Source organism: Haliaeetus leucocephalus, unplaced genomic scaffold (assembly GCF_000737465.1).
Source record: "Haliaeetus leucocephalus isolate CR32 unplaced genomic scaffold, Haliaeetus_leucocephalus-4.0 Scaffold176, whole genome shotgun sequence".
Taxonomy (NCBI): Eukaryota; Metazoa; Chordata; class Aves; order Accipitriformes; family Accipitridae; genus Haliaeetus; species Haliaeetus leucocephalus.
The window spans coordinates 184,775-202,564 of record NW_010972612.1 but is presented as its reverse complement, the minus strand read 5'-3'; the positions used below and the strand labels follow the sequence as shown (position 1 = coordinate 202,564).

At 42.3% G+C, this 17,790-nt stretch overlaps 1 protein-coding gene across 1 annotated transcript in view; it reads left to right on the top strand.

Moving 5' to 3' along the window:
• UNC13B (unc-13 homolog B (C. elegans)) overlaps nt 1-17,012 on the top strand; it is a 193,512-nt gene extending 176,500 nt beyond the window's left edge. The window contains exons 34-39 of the mRNA XM_010564211.1: nt 3,196-3,252; nt 7,789-7,869; nt 8,268-8,415; nt 13,733-13,825; nt 14,932-15,091; nt 16,292-17,012. Of these exons, the coding sequence (XP_010562513.1) occupies nt 3,196-3,252; nt 7,789-7,869; nt 8,268-8,415; nt 13,733-13,825; nt 14,932-15,091; nt 16,292-16,577 (825 nt within the window). The 3' untranslated portion in view covers nt 16,578-17,012. The remainder of the gene's footprint in view (nt 1-3,195; nt 3,253-7,788; nt 7,870-8,267; nt 8,416-13,732; nt 13,826-14,931; nt 15,092-16,291) is intronic.
• The last annotated feature ends 778 nt before the right edge of the window (nt 17,013-17,790 follow it).

The following is a 17,790-nucleotide window of genomic DNA, read 5'->3' as shown; positions in this document are numbered from 1 at the left end:
AGTGTAGTTGTTTTCATTCCCTAGAGGCACACCTGGAATAAGTGCTCTCTGTAGAGCTTTGTGATATGTTTTCCATGAATAAATGACTTTTTTGAGGAGGTATAGCATCTTGTCTACAAGAATGCCATTTGGCCAAGGAAGGAGCTGTCCATTAGATGATACCAGCATTGATGACAAACTCAATGTAACAGTAAAATAACTTCTCCATGCAGACACATTGACAGAGATTGGCACTGACTGATTAGGATTTTCTTAGCAGGCGAGAACTGAGGAGTAGTTATCTGAGCAGCTTTGTTCCTTGAAGCGTATCAAGTCACTGGGTATTGCTCAGTGTTACCAACCTGCCCTCCTTAGAAGCCTGCAGCAGGGAAACTATGTGCCTAGGCTAGTTAATGTTGTTGTTCAAATGTATTTTAAAAAAAAAGTATCCAAAGAAGGCTGAAAATACTGGATCAAGGAATGTTAATATTAGTGTGTTCTGAGATTACTCATTTAACTTTTTAAAAATCCAGGTTATAAAAATGTTTGGGGTTTTTTTTTTTCTGCTTGGTCAACAGGCATGAAAACCTTAAGTTTTAAGACCTGTAAGTCAAACAAACTTCATGACCAATCATACGGAACAGCAGGCATCTGTTGGGTGCCAGAGCACTGGCTGAAGCCATGTCCCCTGGTGGATTACTTGGTGTGGCCACAGTGAAATCTTTGTGTTGCTTCTGGTGTGCAGTCACATTCAACCTCGCTCGCTGGAAATACAGAGTATTTTGTACTCTATCAGATTAGAGAGTTAACATTACCCATTGGATACTGGCAGCAAGCAAAGCTCCCAATCTAATTTCAGAAACTTTCCTTTATGGATGTATTGTCCTTGCCTGCACTTCTCCCGCCCACCCCCAGCCCAAGGGTTGTGAATTTAATCAATTATCAAGAGCTTCTGTTTACCTACAAAGTCAATAATGTTAATTCTGTATTGATTTGTATTCAACAAACATAAAAGGCTGAGCAACAGTGAGCGTTTAGGTGATGGTTATGGATAAAGCAAATCAAGAGGTTGTCTGTGATATCAGATCACAACAGTCTTTCAGCTTGAAAAAATCTCCAAAGCTGGCAAAACTAAAGAAAAAGCATCTCATCTGAAAAATCACTTCTGGACTGCTGTTGTAATGGGCAGAGGGTGTCCAGTATCCCTAGAGCGGGTCTCAGTCTTTCCAGTGTTACAGCTGTAAAATGATTTGCCTGCTTTCCTTCTGTAAAAGGGTACCTGCTACCTCTAGCAACAGCTATAAAGACACTTTTTTTGCTAAGGGGAACCCATCAGTGGGGCTGATGTTAACTTTAATCCTAGAAAACAAAAAGTTATTTCAGCAATGATCTTTGCAGTAGAACCCAGTTCCCAGAGTTTCCTCTGCAAATGCATGTATGGGGTAGTTCCTGCTCCACAGAGCACTAGCTTAAAAGGCAACAAACAAGTACTGAAGAAGGCAGCAAAGAAAACAAACTGAGTGGCATAGGCAGGGGTAAAGGGCAATATAATAATTCTGGGTTTACATCTTGCTTCATTACAGTTTGAGGGATTTTGGGGTGGGGAGTGGTCATGGTAGTTGTGATTAAGTGGGAGGGTGAAAGAATGTTGAGATGAGAAAGGGTAGTAAAGGAGAGGAAAGGAGGGCTGTGGACAGGAGAATTGGATTTACTAGAGACCTTTGGGGAAGTGTGGTCCTCATGGAGCCAGCAGTCTCCAAATAAAATGAACTTCATCTTCTTCCAAGTGTTTTCCTGAGCAAAAAGACCCGACTGAAGAAGATGAAGCTCATCTTATTTGGAGACTGAATTAAGCTTCCAGGGACAGACACTGGTGGTGCCACCCACCAGTGTCTGTCCCTGGAAGGTTATTTCAGGTATTCAGCTGGGACATCCCCCAGGCACTTCTCAACTGATACCTGTGGTGACATTTACACATACTTTTAACAATAGCCCCTAATGACCAATTTCAAGCAAGGAGAGCCAAAGATCATCTTTGGCAGGGCAGTGCTCCTGACATACCGAAGGCTTTCCTGAGAGAGATAATGGAGGGGAGGTTAAATTAGGGAAGAGGGGTCACCTGTAGCTTTGTTTTGGTCCTAAAGCCCAAATCTGACTAGCCTGAGAGGGCTGAAGTGGAGGGCAAATTTCATGATATGATAGATGTGCAATTCATAGCCAGAACTACAGTAGGCTGGGGTTTTATTCCGAGTGGAGTAATAGGCAGTTGTGACTTTTTCAAAGAAAAAGGCAAGATTAGATGAATGAAAAGGAGCAAAGTGGAAGAAAATAAATTCCAGCACACCCCACAAAGCACCTCTGGGAGAAGAGGCTGCAGAATTATCTTGATTGCTTTTGGCTTTCTCATTGAATTTTGGACTTAACTCCCTAGGCAAAAGGACTATTACATAGCAGAGAAATGCTGTCGTGGGGAAAAGGAAAAATACCTTTGTTGTAACCACTGCGGAGAAAGTATGTAAAAATCCATTATACTAGAGTGTAAGCGACTTGAAGCAAAATTTCCCATCATTGGGATTTATCTTCCCTTTTTCTTTCTTCATTGGTCATACAGCATCAGTAAGGCACAGTGGGGGAAGAAGAGCCATTGGCCAAGCTTTTGATGTGTAAAGGCAATTGCAGCAGTATTCACTGGACTTTGTTTGCCGATCTCTCACCTGAAAACTGCTCAGACCCAGTTTTATTTCTGATCTGATATATGCTTAACCCCAGCCTGCTGATTGGGCTCTGCTTCTATAGGGAGGTCGTCATCAGTTGTGGATCTTTTGTTTTGGCCAGTCATATGCTGTCTTCATGTGTATTTAGACCTGAAATCTAAAGGAACACTTTGAGATGAAGCCAGTGTACTGCCTTCACCTCCAGCCTGTGCAATCCATTTGAACACACATCCTTATTAAATGGGTGACTGCTGTAAGCAAGAGTGAACCAGTTAGCAGAATATTGTGTTCCAGAATAGTTCTTGATGTGGTATCCACGGAAATGCCAGATTTTATACTAGGTAATAAACTGGCAAAGAGTCAAGTTGCTGTGACTGGCCTTGGGGCAGTTATGTAAAGTTCTAGCTGTGAACTGACTTGACTTGCTCAAAGGAAAAACATGCAAAGCTTGTTTATAATCTTTTTTTCCCCTCCTTTCTTTTCTAACTTCTTGCAATCATAGGGCACACAGTTGATTTTCAGTGCTGCTAAGGAACTGGGACACTTGTCAAAGTTGAAGGTATTGTTCTGCATGGCTTGTGTTAATGTCTGTGTGCATAACCATGGAAGTGTAGTAGTGCATAATATGTCTGGTGCTTCCAGTGGTTTGTTGCTGAATGCAATTGTAGAGAAATGCTTTTAAATGCATTAAATGTGCTTTTAAATGCATTCTGCTAATATTAGTATTGTGTTTAACTGTTAAATTTTATTGTGGGTTTAATCATCAAAGTAGCTTCTGTCTTCTGTAGATACAGTGATCAGTTTGGTATATCAATTTAAAATGAAAAAAGTAGAGTTCTCAATATCTGGCCAGTTCCTCTGTATCCCCATGTATAAAAGGGAGTCCCTTATGTGATCGTGATAATGAGGTATTGGTCAGAAAGATGATTGTGCTAGCTGTTGATGAATTATATGAACTGTTACAAAAATAACTGTTGCTTGTGGAAGAGAGCCTGTCTCTGTAAATTCCTCTGCGTAGGCTCTCTTTACAGGCAAGCTGGCATTTAGCATGAAGGCTATGTTGATGTGTTTTGACAGTGCATGACGTGACAGTGCATGACATGAGCATTACTAAGTGCACACCACCTCACCACAAGCTAATCAAGCATTAATTCACTGGTCACGACAAGAATGGTATGAAAATAGTGACGCCTTACAACATTCAGATTGCACTATGTTGTGGTTTGACTTGTGCTACAAAACAGGTATTGTGCAAGAGGAGGTATAAATCTGAAGCGTCACAGTGCACAAACTGTGCTGCAAGGAAGATGGAGCTGAACGTGAACTCTGTCTTGAAGCATGATCAGGGAAATCTTCTGACAGCAAAGGGCATTCTCCTAAGTGATTAGTGCAATTTCAAAATGCATTTGTCTTTTCCCATAATTTTTTTTTTGTCTTGCGTGCTTCTTACAGCTGTCTTTATATGACTATCTATTTCCCTTGCCCAGCAGACACATTTTACATACACACGTTGATGAGCCAGGACAGTACACAGTTCATTTAAGGTAGTGCTTATTAGCAGTCCTAGTAAGTGATCTGGACATGCAGGTGTGTCATTAGATGCACATGCTTTTCTCCAGCTACATTTTGAGGCTGTTATGTATCAGTTAACAGTGACATAACATAAACCTTCAAGTGTGGTTCCCCAGGGGAGTAGCTGTCACTTGTGCTGGGGGATGGCCCTGTGCACTCCCACAGCCAGGCTGTCCTCCCTGGTGATGTGGCTCCCGAGGATTGCACTACCTCCACTGCTTCCTGTGCTTGCAATGCTTTGTGTTGCTTCAATGGGAGAAATGGGGAGAGAGGAGCTTTGTAGCCTGCCTGGGAGAGTCGGAGCTGGACTACAGCCTCCTGTGAGTATCCCCTTCCCCTTTCAAAAACATCAGCAAGAACTCAGCATTTGGAGGAAGAGAAGCCATCCCTGCCTTCTACGTGCACTCCTGGTGTCAAAGTGGGAGAGCTTTGAATTTGCTCCATTTCTCCTCCCAGGTTGCAAGGACAGGTTTGTGCACAGATGACTGTGAGTTCCTGTGGCTTGCTTGCATTCTCAGGCATAGCCAGTGACATTCATTGTTACCTTTTACTTCTTCCATATTTTCTCATTACTGGAATTTCTTTATATATACAAGGTGCCTTTTGCCAGGAATGAGTTGGAAGCTTTGCCACTTTCCATTTGCGCTGGTAAGATGAAGGCCATCCCTCAGCAGTAGCCTGTCTTTGCTTCAGTGTCTGTAAAGCTTAACTTTGGTAACTCTGGACTGCATTTTTAGAAATGCACGTAAGCATGCAAATCAGGCAAGCCCTGGTGTGTGTTCAAGCCTTTATTTGCATAGCCACATATAGGACTACAGCAGCACAGGTACACAGGATTTTATATGTGGCAAGAAAGCTGTACACAAATGTGAAAGCACTTTACCATCTGAGTTCTAGAGACCTTTAGTTCAGACAGATGATGTGAACTGACATTATGTCCAAAAATTTCCAGAAGAGTAAAGGTATTAAAAGTATGTAAATTGTTTGGGTCTGTGTAAGCATTGTGGATATTATTTTTTTTTCCTTTTGTTTTTGCAGGCACATACAAGCTAACAGGGAAGGCATGAGTAAATGGCTTTTCAGACCCCCTCTCCTGGGCATTTTGCAGTTCCACTAAAAGCCTGGGAAACTTACAGGATGGATTTTAAGTTTTACTTGTCTTAAATAGAACAGGGAGAACAGAGCCCTAGTGAATCAGATAACTCAGCTGAAAACTGAGACTGACAGACCTGACAAGCACAGGCTCTCATCCTGATGACAAATCAATTTCACAGTGTATTTTAAAATGCTCAGAAAAGCAACCATAAACCTGGCACCTTAGTGCCACATATCTGCCTCCCATTTATTATCAAACTCTTTCTGCTTGGTTTGCTTAATAGCCAGCAGCCAGAGCAGGGAGCAGCAGCCTTGTCTCCCTTGCACTGCCCCGGGATAACCAGCCAAGCTCTGACCGCAGAGCTTCTTCTGGGAGTACCTGTGGAGAATACAAGAATGAGTCTGAGAGACTAGGAAAAAATTTTTTTTTTTTTTTTTTTTTACTTCTTCTGCTTGAAGTTGCATAATTATTTGATGTAAATGTTTGTGGCTTGCTGCTGGCTGGCAATCTGGGAAGTGCAGGGTAGCATTCTGTGCAGTCCTTTATAGGAACAGTGTGGGACTTGCAGAGGGCAGGTACACAGGGCAGTGACAGTCCTGGGCTCCTCTGTGTGTAAGTGAAAGCATTTAGCAGTCCAGTCACTGGGATGTTTTTATGTGTGTTGAAGTAAATGGCACTGGGAAGCTGTTTTAGAAAGCAGTGATGTGTTGCTGTGCATTGACAGCATGGACACTGGCAGGGTGACCACTCAGGGTAGGGCTGAATGAGTGCTTTAGGTGTTTAAGAAAAAATGCTGACCACCTGGTTTCTGTTACAGTATGTGCAATCTGGCAGGCAGACCTAGAAAGTCATTTCAACAGACATGAAAGTCCCTCTGCACTGGGGGCACAGCTAGATTGACTAAATTGGCCTCTCCCATAAATGTGAGCTCTGGCTGATTGTGTACTTAATCTGACTGTCAGACAGAGAAAAGAATGTTTTACCCTCTGTGTACTGAAGTGTGAAGCCACATCATCTTCAGTTGAATTACTCGCAGCTCATGAAGAAGAGGGAGGAGAGCTATTGCTCCCCTAAGGACAGCTTGTTGCAACAGAAGATATGTTGCAGCGTACAGAGTTACTGTGCCACTCACTGTGCTTGGGTCCCCAGACCAGGAGCATCCCGTGTGGGGTAGAGGGCAAGTTGAGGTATGTCTCTAGTCCTCAAGAAAGCACGGCACAAACTTGTCTGAGGTACTGCTGACTTGAGAGGCATCTTCTGTACAGTTTAATGCAGCACTGTGCAAAGGTGCTAGCTAGATGTCTGTGAGAAGCATGGCAAATGCCTAGCACTGTGCCTAGGCTGCAGTGAGCCCCATCTCCATCAGGCAGGAGATGGATCATAGTGGATAATGAATGGGAACAGCACCAGGCAATGTGAAGAATCACCAGGCTGCAAGATAGCCGGCAAGTTTTATCAGCATGAAACGCACACATGATGCCACACACTGGGCATGCTTTACTCAAAGACAGTTTAGTAGATGTGTCTCCTGGAAGGTGTCTGTTATCAGAGGCTATGACGTTTTTAAAGTAGGGATAAGTAGCCTTTGCCTGATTTGCCTGCATCTTCTTCATGAATGCTTCAGTACCCAGGCTGCAGTCAGCTGGCCTGACCCTCCTACAGCTCAAACAGTTAGAATTTGGGTTTGTGCAAAGCTTTGACTTCCTAAAATGTGCCATTTTCCCCTGAGACCTAGACTAAGCATCAGAAAGAAAGAGCTTAGTGAAATACCAAAGGATGGCACATCCTCGTAGTCAGGCAGAAGTCTTAACAGAGACGTGCTTCCACTGCAGGAAAGGGAATCCCTTCCCAAGGGATTCCTGGCTCTTTGCTATTAGAGATGGTGGGTCTTAATGGGAGAAATTTCTTTTAGTAAAGGTATTTTCTAGAACATGTTGCTTGTTTGTTTGATTTTCTTCCTCTGCACCAACAGCACGATGAATTAGTGACCTTTGTGATGGAAGAATTACAGAAATCCACAAAAACATATAACAGCTTTGCCCAATATCTGGTTCGTAGAATTCCTTGATTTAGGTAGTGTTTTGAGAGTTTTGTTGTGGCTGCTCTAGAATGACAGGGGTAGCAAGCAGACTCCCATTGGGTTTTCTGAGAGGCAAACTGTGATTTTAAATTGTCACTTACCTCTGTCCAGTTCTTTTCCTTATTTCTCTCTTTTGTGCCTGCAAGAAACAGAGAAAGTTGGTTTATTTTCAAGTTAAGTTGTAATAAATGACTCTGAGAGACTCCATTAAGCGTTCCTTAAATAGCTGAATTAATGCTGTGGCCACGTAGCCACAGCATAAATCCAGAGAAAGTGATGATACAGGGGACTCCTTTTCCTTTGGTCTCTGACAACATACTCACATCAAATATAATGGTTGTTTGCAGGATCATATGGTGAGAGAAGAAACTAGGAGTCTCACTCCAAAGCAGTGTGCCATTTTGGATCTGGCACTGGATACGATCAAAGTAAGTGATTCCATTTCTGTCTCTGTCATTCTGTTGCTCCATCCCCAAATACTATTTGGGAGGACAGTGCCTGTCCCAGTTCAGGAGATGGCAGGAGTCTGTCGCTGCTGTTACAGCAATAAAGGCACTGAGTGAGTGATACTGCCATGTTAGTGTAAACCTGAATAGGCTCAAGTGACTGGCATGTGCTGGTAGGCAGCATATTTATGTTTAAGTGCTTTGGAAGAGGAAAGCCATGAGTAGTTGGTATCAGTTGGTCTAAGAGCTGGATTTCCAGTACAGAAGCTGTTTTGTGGATTTTTCTGGCTCTTTGCCATCCGCACACACAATACCACATAAATGTTGGTTGCTGTTTGCAACCCTTCGTCAGTATTTTTCCTGTTTCTTCTTACTCTTAGCAATATTTCCATGCTGGTGGGAACGGTCTGAAGAAAACCTTCTTGGATAAGAGTCCAGACCTGCAGTCACTTCGATATGCTCTCTCTCTCTACACTCAGACCACAGACACTCTCATCAAAACCTTTGTCCAGACTCAGACAGCTCAGGGTAAGGCTCTTCTGTGGTGTTGGCGAAGTTGAATGGAGCTATCTGCTCTGTTAATAACTGCTGTGTCTTGTACTGCCAGTTTGTAGAGTGCTTTTGGCAGTAATGTTTCTGGAAACATGACAGTTCAGAGCTTTTGAAACTGGGAAGGAGGGGAAGGGGGTTATTTCCCACTCAACAACTACATTTTGACAGAGCAGAAATATGTGAAACATAAGGCCTGGGGTGTTTGTGGTCTTTTTTTCTGCAATCCTCACTTAACAGTCACGTTTCATGAATTAATGTGGGTGGGTGACTTAAGTGAAATTTGAAGTTACTGTACTGAGACTTACACGGTGGTGTGAGAGACCATTTCAACAAGATACCACCGCAGAAACTAGTTGGTGCCTGTGTCGCAGGCCAGCTGCCAGCAGCCCCTGTAGTCCTGACTAAGGCTGATTGACAGCAGTGTGATGAGTCATAGAGCTACATGCTGCCTGTAAAGGGAAAAGTCTCTTAGGAGAGCAATGAAAGCACTGTTTTGTCTGCAGCCAGTACAGGATATGTGTGAGCTAGATTATTACAAATCACCACAACATATTAGTAAGCTGCTGGGATGGGTCACTGGAGTTCTTTGGTAGCTCTCTGGGAAGACACGATAGCGGTGCTATTTCATTGATTTGGAAGGGATAAACAGTTAATTGTCTGTATCTTTCATTGCTTTCATGTAAACATCTCCAGATTGTTGTACAGAATAATTTGGTCCTAGCCAGGGACCTTCATTGGCTATGAACCTCACTAATCTCAGGAAGAGGGGACAGATGCTATTAGAAGTTAGGTCAAGACTGAAACTGTTTTAAGTTTATAAGCTGTTTAAATACAAGCCTTGGCATTGGGCTACTACATCTCAGCAGGAAAAATCATACAACTCCATGGGGTGTCTTTCTGCCATCTTTTTGCTTGGGGTCCTTTTTCCTTTAATCCTGCCAAGCCTATGAGACCTGGTGACCCCACAGACTGTACTAGCTCTGTCAGCATACTGTCACAGTGAGCCTGGAAATCAAGGGGAAATCAACCCCCTTGCCAACACATTTTTCTCTCATGTGCAAATGAGACTGCTTGACACTGGCATTCCCCAGCTGATGGAGAAAGTACTGAGAATTCTTGAGCAAAACAAGGTATGTTTTTAAAGAGAAAAGTTGAGTCTAGTTTTGGGGATGGAATCACCCCTATCTTTAGCAGCACGATATATTCTTGCTTAGCTTGAAACATACTGCATTAAAACACTGAAGTTAACTAAAGAGTGAGCATTTGAGAGAATGGTCCTATAGCTCTGTCCCAGCAGAGCAACGATGACATCCAGTGGCCAGACAGGTCAAAGACTGCTACATTCACAAGGGACTCCAGGAACTTGGCTGTTGCCATTAGAGTTACACAAAACAATTTTAACGGGGAACTTGCGTGCAGTGTGTTTTCTATCTTTGCTGTTCTATGACAAATGTTTCCCATTATATATCCAGACCATGAAGCTAGTTTTTTATGTGGATCCTGTTAAGTTGTCATGATGAGCCAAGATACAAGGATGTATGCAGCACTGCTGTTCTACACTCCATGCTACGGTCAGGAGTGCTTAAAATTAGAGGAAGAAGGTGCTCCGTTGAAGTCGCAAAGTGGCAAATTCAAGCTGATATGAGGAAGCAGCTTCATGCAATGTCTGATTTGACTATAAAATTCCACTGAGGGCGAGTATTTAGCAGATACACAAAGATAATTGAACATAATCTAAGAGCAGCAGGAATATACAGGGTTGCCACAGAACGGGGCAGGAGGTTTTCTTTTTTTAATTTTTTTTTTTTTTTAAGAAGCTTAGGAAGAATGAAGCTCTAGCTTTACGACATAAGATGCATGCATTACGACGTCATTGATTATATCTCATAGCTGACTGATGACATTCCTTTGTGGCTTATCTGAGCCACTTTGGGAGACAGGTCCTGGGCATGGTAGGCCACTGAGCTGGTCCGAAGCAGCATCTTCTACATTAGTAGGCTTGAGAGTTTAGGATCCTCTTTGGGGAACAAAAGACTTGAGCTACCTAATATCTGTAGGATCAGTGATGGAATATCTCTGAGAAAGGCATGACTTGCTCCTGGGATTGGGGCTAGAAAAGGATATTGCTTGCATACACTTCTCAGTAACCCCATTTGGTAGATTGGTTTGGAGATCTGCACATACATTGGAGGGACAGAAGGGACGGCACTAGTATTTACAGCTGGCATCTGCTTACCGGAGCTCTCTGATGTTTCCCTTTGTGCAAGTCAAGCTTCCCACAAGCCTATGAGAGGAAATGGCTGCATGCAGAACTATTTAAATGCTGACTGTTTCGGTCTCTTACTTCACTGCTCAATGGTTGCATCTTCCAGTTCGTGAGGTATCTATTGCACTCATTTCCTTACTGAGCAGGCTTCTATAGCGCTATGCTGTTAAATGTTTGCTCTGCGAAGTTGGATTGGAGCTTGCAGTTTAGTTATGCCAGCACAAATTCTGTTCTTGTTTTAACCCAGACAATCCCTTACTTGCAGACAGCCTTGCTCTCCAAAGCCTGTGTTGGTGCGGAAGATCTAAAAGGATTTTTTGTCTGTTGAGAGCTAGAACAGTTGTTTTGTATTTGATTGAGTGACACCACTAACTGGATTGTAATTCATACTCTTCTCTCTTTATCCTGCTTGCTTCTTGCCTTTTGAATTCATGTCTCAGTGCACGATGGGAAAGGTATTAGGTTTACCGCTAATGAGGACGTTCTTCCTGATAAGGGTATGTTCAAGTCTAATGTTGTTACCATAACAACATTAGTCAACTGCCTTGCTTTTGAAGTCATCTTGCCCATGCTCAGAAACCTTTTCCAGAGACCCGTTCCCCGTAGCTCCTTGTAGAAGTGAACTTTCACCAAATGCTTGCATCCCACAGACAGAGCCACAGGTTGCACAGTTTAGAAGCTTGTACCTTGCCTGAGAGCCTGTCCCCAAGCTTGAGATTTTTTCACGGGATATGAAAGCTGTCTTGAAAATGGACTGGGATTTGAGAGATGCTACAGACTTGTTCCCATACCCTTTACCATGGGCTGTGTATTGCTGTTTCAAGTCCTAGACTTGCATGCGTATGGTCTGCTGAGACAGGCTACTGTAATACATGGTAACATCTGATAAGCACTCAAGATTATGGCCGAGCTTGAACCATCTGGCTTGAAAGGGGGTAGCTAAAAGTTTGCGTGCTCAGGAAAGCCCTAAAAATCAAGCCTTGTTGTGTTCATCTCTCAATTTATTTTTTGCTGTCCAAAGTCTTTTTGTTATCTTAGGTGAAATACATCTGTAACCCATTGCACAAGCTCAGTTCTGCAGTTTCACCTTCCAGTATCGCAATACCAATGAGACTTGCATGTCAAGTTTTAAATCTGCTTGTCACTAAATGTGCAAATATGTGTATGCACAGAGTTGTATGTGCTCAGAATATTTTTCACTGGCCATCTACAAAGTGGTTTTTTATCTCTGAACATTTCAGTTAATAGAACAAGATTTTTGTATGAAAAGACAAGAATGAGGGTAGAAGAAGAAAAAAAATAATTAAATTTTGTCCTCCTCAAATGTAATGGGATAATTCCACTGTCATTCCTCTGAAGCATCAGTGTCTCCTTTATAACCTATTAATTACACTAAAGATCAGTAAAATAAAGACCTGAGTGTTTGGCAGCTGATATTTCTGCAGATGTGGCCTGGTAAAGTTGTTATATACTGTTGGTAAACTTGTCTGTTTCCATGGAAAATGCCGACAGTATAAGTGACAGAGCTGCACCATCAGATGGGTCAGGTCAATAATCAAGCCTACCAATTTTAAAGCTCTGTGCGTATATACAAAAAAGAAGGAACACTGCCCTTCCAAGCTGGGAGAAAACAGTACATTCAAGATCATGTACAAATGTTACAGCCTAGAGGCTCTTTATTGTACTCAGGTCAAGAGTGAGAATCTACCCTAAGATAAAAATTTGAGGTTCTGTTTTGCTTGCTCAGATACTTCTACTTGTATATTAATGTGACTTTCACAGCCTACAGTTCTGTGCCATGTAATTTTCTTCAGAGAATTGCACAGATGAGCTCTCAACCTCTTGGTTTTTAAATGAGTGTTTTTGCTGCCTGCAGACTGTTCTTGTGAAAGTTGACTTGTTAGATCTATCTAATCAAAACGTTTGTTTAATTATATCCTTCAAGCTCCTTATCTTGAATTTCAAACACACCAATTCTTTCACTTAGTAATGTGTCTTAGCCTCAAAACTGACAAAACAACACTGCTGTTCCTAGGTACTTAGTTACCCTGTAGGTATCCCAATGACAACAGCATTGCTAATTGTCAGCCTGAAGTCAGACAGTTGTCAAAGAGAAAGTAAAATCAATCTATCTTATCAAAGACTTCATTTTCATTTTGCAAAGCAGTCTTCTTCTGTAATTTGCATGACATCTTGACTTTCCTGCCCAAAAAATGTCATTTCCACATATTGCATGATAATTATGATTAGAAGTTAAAAAGTTGAAAACATCATAATACATGAAGGTTCGTGAGATCTTCTCCCTCTGTTACAACACGTTATATTTTCCTCTTTGGAGCTATATGTTGTTTTCTCCCTGGCTAACTAATGAAGGGAATTAAGTATGCAAGTTGTGAGTGCTTCTCTCTCATCATTTTTGGTGCACAACAGTGAAGGGGTTCTCATTATCCCCTGAAGGGAAGCAGATAGGCAGTCAGGATGACAACTTTTATCTGATATACAACATGGAAAAAGGTTCTTGGAGGGTGAGACTGCACTGTGTGTCTGTGCAAATCACTAACATCTTTGTCTTTTTTTCCCTAAACTTCCTCTCTGGTGTAATTTTTGTTTTGTTGGGCTTTTTGGTCCTTCCTTCCTCCCTGAGCAGACGGCATGCCAATACCCACCACTGGAATGCCTGCATGTACACACGATAGCTTGGCAGGAACTTTTGAAAAATCCTTGCTCTCTGTGAGGGTCCATTGTTGAGCTTTAGGTCTTTTAAATTCTTTTAAAATTCTTACTAGTATTCTCAACAGGACATGATCTTCATGGTGGAGTACAAAAAATGTTAGTGTTTGTGTGTTGGGCATGCAAGCCTGATGTTACCTTGCATTAACGTTACATTATCAGTGTCGACTGAAAAGCTGGCTATGGAAGGTGTACTGTGAAAATGCTATATTGTCTTGCTGAGGCCATAAACCAAAGACAGGTGCCAATAAACAATAATCCTTGTGTGCACGGTGGATGTCAATTTTCTTCCAACAGGCTCCGGTGTGGATGATCCTGTGGGTGAAGTGTCCATACAGATCGACCTGTATACCCACCCAGGAACTGGTGAACACAAGGTCACGGTGAAAGGTATGGTGAAGCAGTGTTACTGCTCAGACTTTGTGACTGTGTCGAGGCAAACCTCCAGCTGGCAGTCATTATATTTCTGTGTTATCTCACGGGATGTGAATCCAGAATTGTTTTCTCTGTTTCACATTAGGAACATGTAGAGAAACAGCAAATGAGCTTGTCCAGCCAATGACATGGCAATGTGCAGTCTTGTTGTTTATTGGCAACGATATATGATGTAAACAAAAATTGGATGATGGCTCTCGCCAGGCGCCACAGTTTAGCCTGGGCTGCAAAGAACAAGGCAGCATGACAGGGTGATGTTGCGAAATTGCTCAGTGTAAACCGAGAGATCGCAGAGCCAGTAAGAGCTCAGAGGCTCCTCTGCCCTGTCCTGAAGACCACGTTGGTCCCTGAAGAGCTGCTCTGAAAATAACCAAAGCAGTGATTCATCCCAGGCTTCCTCTTCCTCCTTCATCTCGTTTGCTTGAATACAGCATATTTAACTACTTTAATTTCCTCTGAAGATTTATATAAACAGCTCTTCAGGCTTCTCTTCTGGCTAAATCTACACTGCAATGCAAAAACTGATTTTCGAAGCTATTTCCTGTGCTTCAGTCTGTTCCCCGCAGTGACCTAAGAGAGAATGAGAATTGAAGAGCTAATAATTCTGGGTTCTGGAACCACCTACAGCTCATGGGCTTTGTTTGTCTTACCTGCAGTCTCATTTTCCTTTTCAACAGAGACCTTAATATCGCGCCCCGAATGCCTATTTTTTTCCTCATCCCACATGTAATGTAGATGGAAGCACTGAACTGGCAGGGCAGCCTGCCTGGAGCTGCAGGAATGCCTATTGTTTTGGACTAATTTCTTGACTATGCATACGGCAAAAGCTAAGTGCTGTCCCAAGTATTAAATTCCCTTCACAGAACTTAAACTAGAGCAAAAAAGCATTTCTTTGTATTACAAAAAAGTCCTGCCCATGTGTGTCAGGGCATTGGCGTGTTTTGAGTTGGACTTTGTCCTCTGAAACAAGAAATAGAAAGCAGAGCAGAGTGGAAAGGTGTCCAGAGCAATGGAAACAAATTACTGTTTACTGTAAAACAGATTGTGACTCTCTTTTCCAGTTGTGGCAGCCAACGACCTGAAGTGGCAAACGTCTGGCATGTTCCGTCCATTTGTTGAAATCACCATGATTGGGCCTCATCAGAGTGACAAGAAGAGGAAGTTCACAACGAAGTCAAAGAGCAACAACTGGGCTCCCAAATACAATGAAACCTTTCACTTGTACGTGTGAAAAATAGCTTGGGGATCTGATGTGGCAAGTGCAGATGCAGAGGACAGAGAGGGTTTTCCAGTGTCCACAAACAGCCTGCTCAGGGCCCAAAAAAGTACATGAACAAGTAGCTTGGCCCAGTCTTTGGCGTCTTGGCAGAAAAAGCTAGATTATGGCAGTTTTTGCGGTGGGTGGGATGCTGAGGTCTGTTCTATACCATCAGTATCCTTTGGCTACCTTCTGAAACGCATTGTATGTCCTGGGAACATACTTTACTGTGCTCCATCATTTTAATGAACTTTGTATTTTTTATTGGTAGAGTTGAGGCTAAAAGTTCATTACATATTTTTAGTTCTTTTAATCTTAATGTGTGTTTTTATCCCAACTTGGCCTGTGGGACATGCTTTCTGAACTTGTTTCCAGGGTTACAGCCCTTGGAACTGGTAGTAAGTTGCACTGCTAAAATTGCAGTCTTTATCAACACTAAGCATTTATCTCTTCTTATTTGGCTTTCATTATTACAAAGGCGTCTTCCTTCTTGGAAGGCTCAACACAGAGAACTACAGACTAGTGCTCACCCAGCTGTACAGTAAGAATGAGAGGAGAAGAGATGACCAGCAAAAGACTGTAAACATCCTGGGGGAGAGGGACTGTCCATACAATTTTCCTTTGATGTGAGGAATGGCAGGCTTCCTCTAAGTGAAGAGATTTTGTCCCTTTTTTTAATTGTTATTTTAATTTTAGAAGCATCAGAAAGGTTGGGAATGTATTTTTATTAGTTTTTGCTTTAATGGAAGGTTCTGAATCTTTAACAAAGACTTCATCTAATTAAAATATTAATTACTGAAATGGAGCAACCCTTAACAGAAGCAGAAATGTTTACAGTCATCTGAGTTGAAAATCTATTAGCATGGCTTTAATGTTCTCCATGCCTCTCATTTCACACTTTAATACACACACATGCAAAGGCAACTTGATAAGTGTTGCTGTTTTTTTCTTTTTAAAGTAGCCAGGTTATCTTTATCAGCTGTAAATCAGCAAAAATGCCCATACACCATAGGTTTTACTTCTCCCCCTCTGACCAGGTTTTTCTGTAGAAAGGTGTTTTCTGTGGCTCATCAAAGCACTTCAGTCAGCTGCTGATGCCTTTATTTTGCAGAGGAGTTTATACATTCTGAGAAACTGTAAGTAAACGTGTTTGTGTTTTTCAGCATACTGGGAAATGAAGATGGCCCTGATGCCTACGAGCTCCAAGTCTGTGTGAAGGATTACTGCTTTGCTCGGGAGGACCGAGTACTGGGGATAGCAGTGATGCAGCTCAGAGACATAGCAGACAAAGGAAGCTGTGCTTGCTGGTGCCCCCTTGGGCGCAGGATTCACATGGATGAGACTGGACTTACGGTCCTGAGGATTCTCTCCCAAAGAACCAATGATGAAGTTGCTAGAGAATTTGTAAAGTTGAAATCTGAGTCCCGCTCCACCGAGGAAGGCACCTGAGCTGTGTAATGTTCCCTTTTCTCTTCTGCCTTGTGCCAGTATGTGCAAGTGTTCAACAATTCTCTTTTATTAATTACAAAAGGTTTTTTTCATGTTGTCTTTGTCAGCTCCAATAGCGCACTTGTGCTGTGCAGGAAACAAATCCGTCAATCTGATGTGAATTATTTATTTTTTAGTAGCTGGGTAAGACACCATAGAGAATGAGACAGTCTCTTCTTATTTAAAATGCAAATTCTGCTTTGTGTATATAAATTATTTTATATTGGAGGCTGGATATGCTGGGTTTTGTTGATATGCAGCACTGTGATTTTATCCTCTGAAGCTGGCAGACATTAAAAAGGTTCTACATAATCACACTATGATACAAACACACAACTGTGTGGAAATTGGGAGAATAATAATGATTTGGGGTTTTGTCAAAGCACAGTTATCTCTCATTGAATTCATGTACTGTGGAGCTGCCTGGGGATGTTCTGGCACAGATTATACCAATGTCCCAATGTGATATGCAGACACCTCAATGTCTGCTTAAAAAAATAAGTTGCAAATTGCTCTGAAGATGCACACCAAATGAATGTATGACCATGGATGTGCTGCTGTGAGCATGGGCAAGACCAATGGGACAAGTGCAGAGGGGCCTAAGAGCTCATAGCCAAAAGCTGCAAAGGCAACACACCAGGAGCAGACTGCAGCTGCTCTGCCGTTGTAATTAGATGGTGTGTCTCAGAGAATATAAATCCCCATGTGCTGCTGGGGATCCTTTATCACCATGGGGGTGCAGTAAGCTGCTAAACTCCACATTGACACTTTGGCTACCGTGACCAACACGGTAAGGAAGGGAAGAACATTAGAGCCATGACAGATAACATGGCTGCTATGTATTTTTTCCACTTCAATATTCTTTTGTTAGTTTTTTGACATAGGATTGGATAATTTAATACTTGCAGGCTTTCTGTAGCATTTTGTTACCCTGGAGTAGCTGAGACCATCCTCACTATGAACCCAGAAATGATGGCTCGCTTGGGAGAGAGCAACATGTCTCTCCTCTGCAAGCACTCAGTCTGGAGTGCTGGTCAAGGGGCAGCAGGTCCTTCAGTTCTGATCTTGAAGTCACTGTTGGCTGTGCTGCAGTTGATCCATGCTGATTGTCATTAATCTGTGATTTAACGATACCATTGAAAATATTTTTGCACTGTCTTAAAGAAGCATCCGG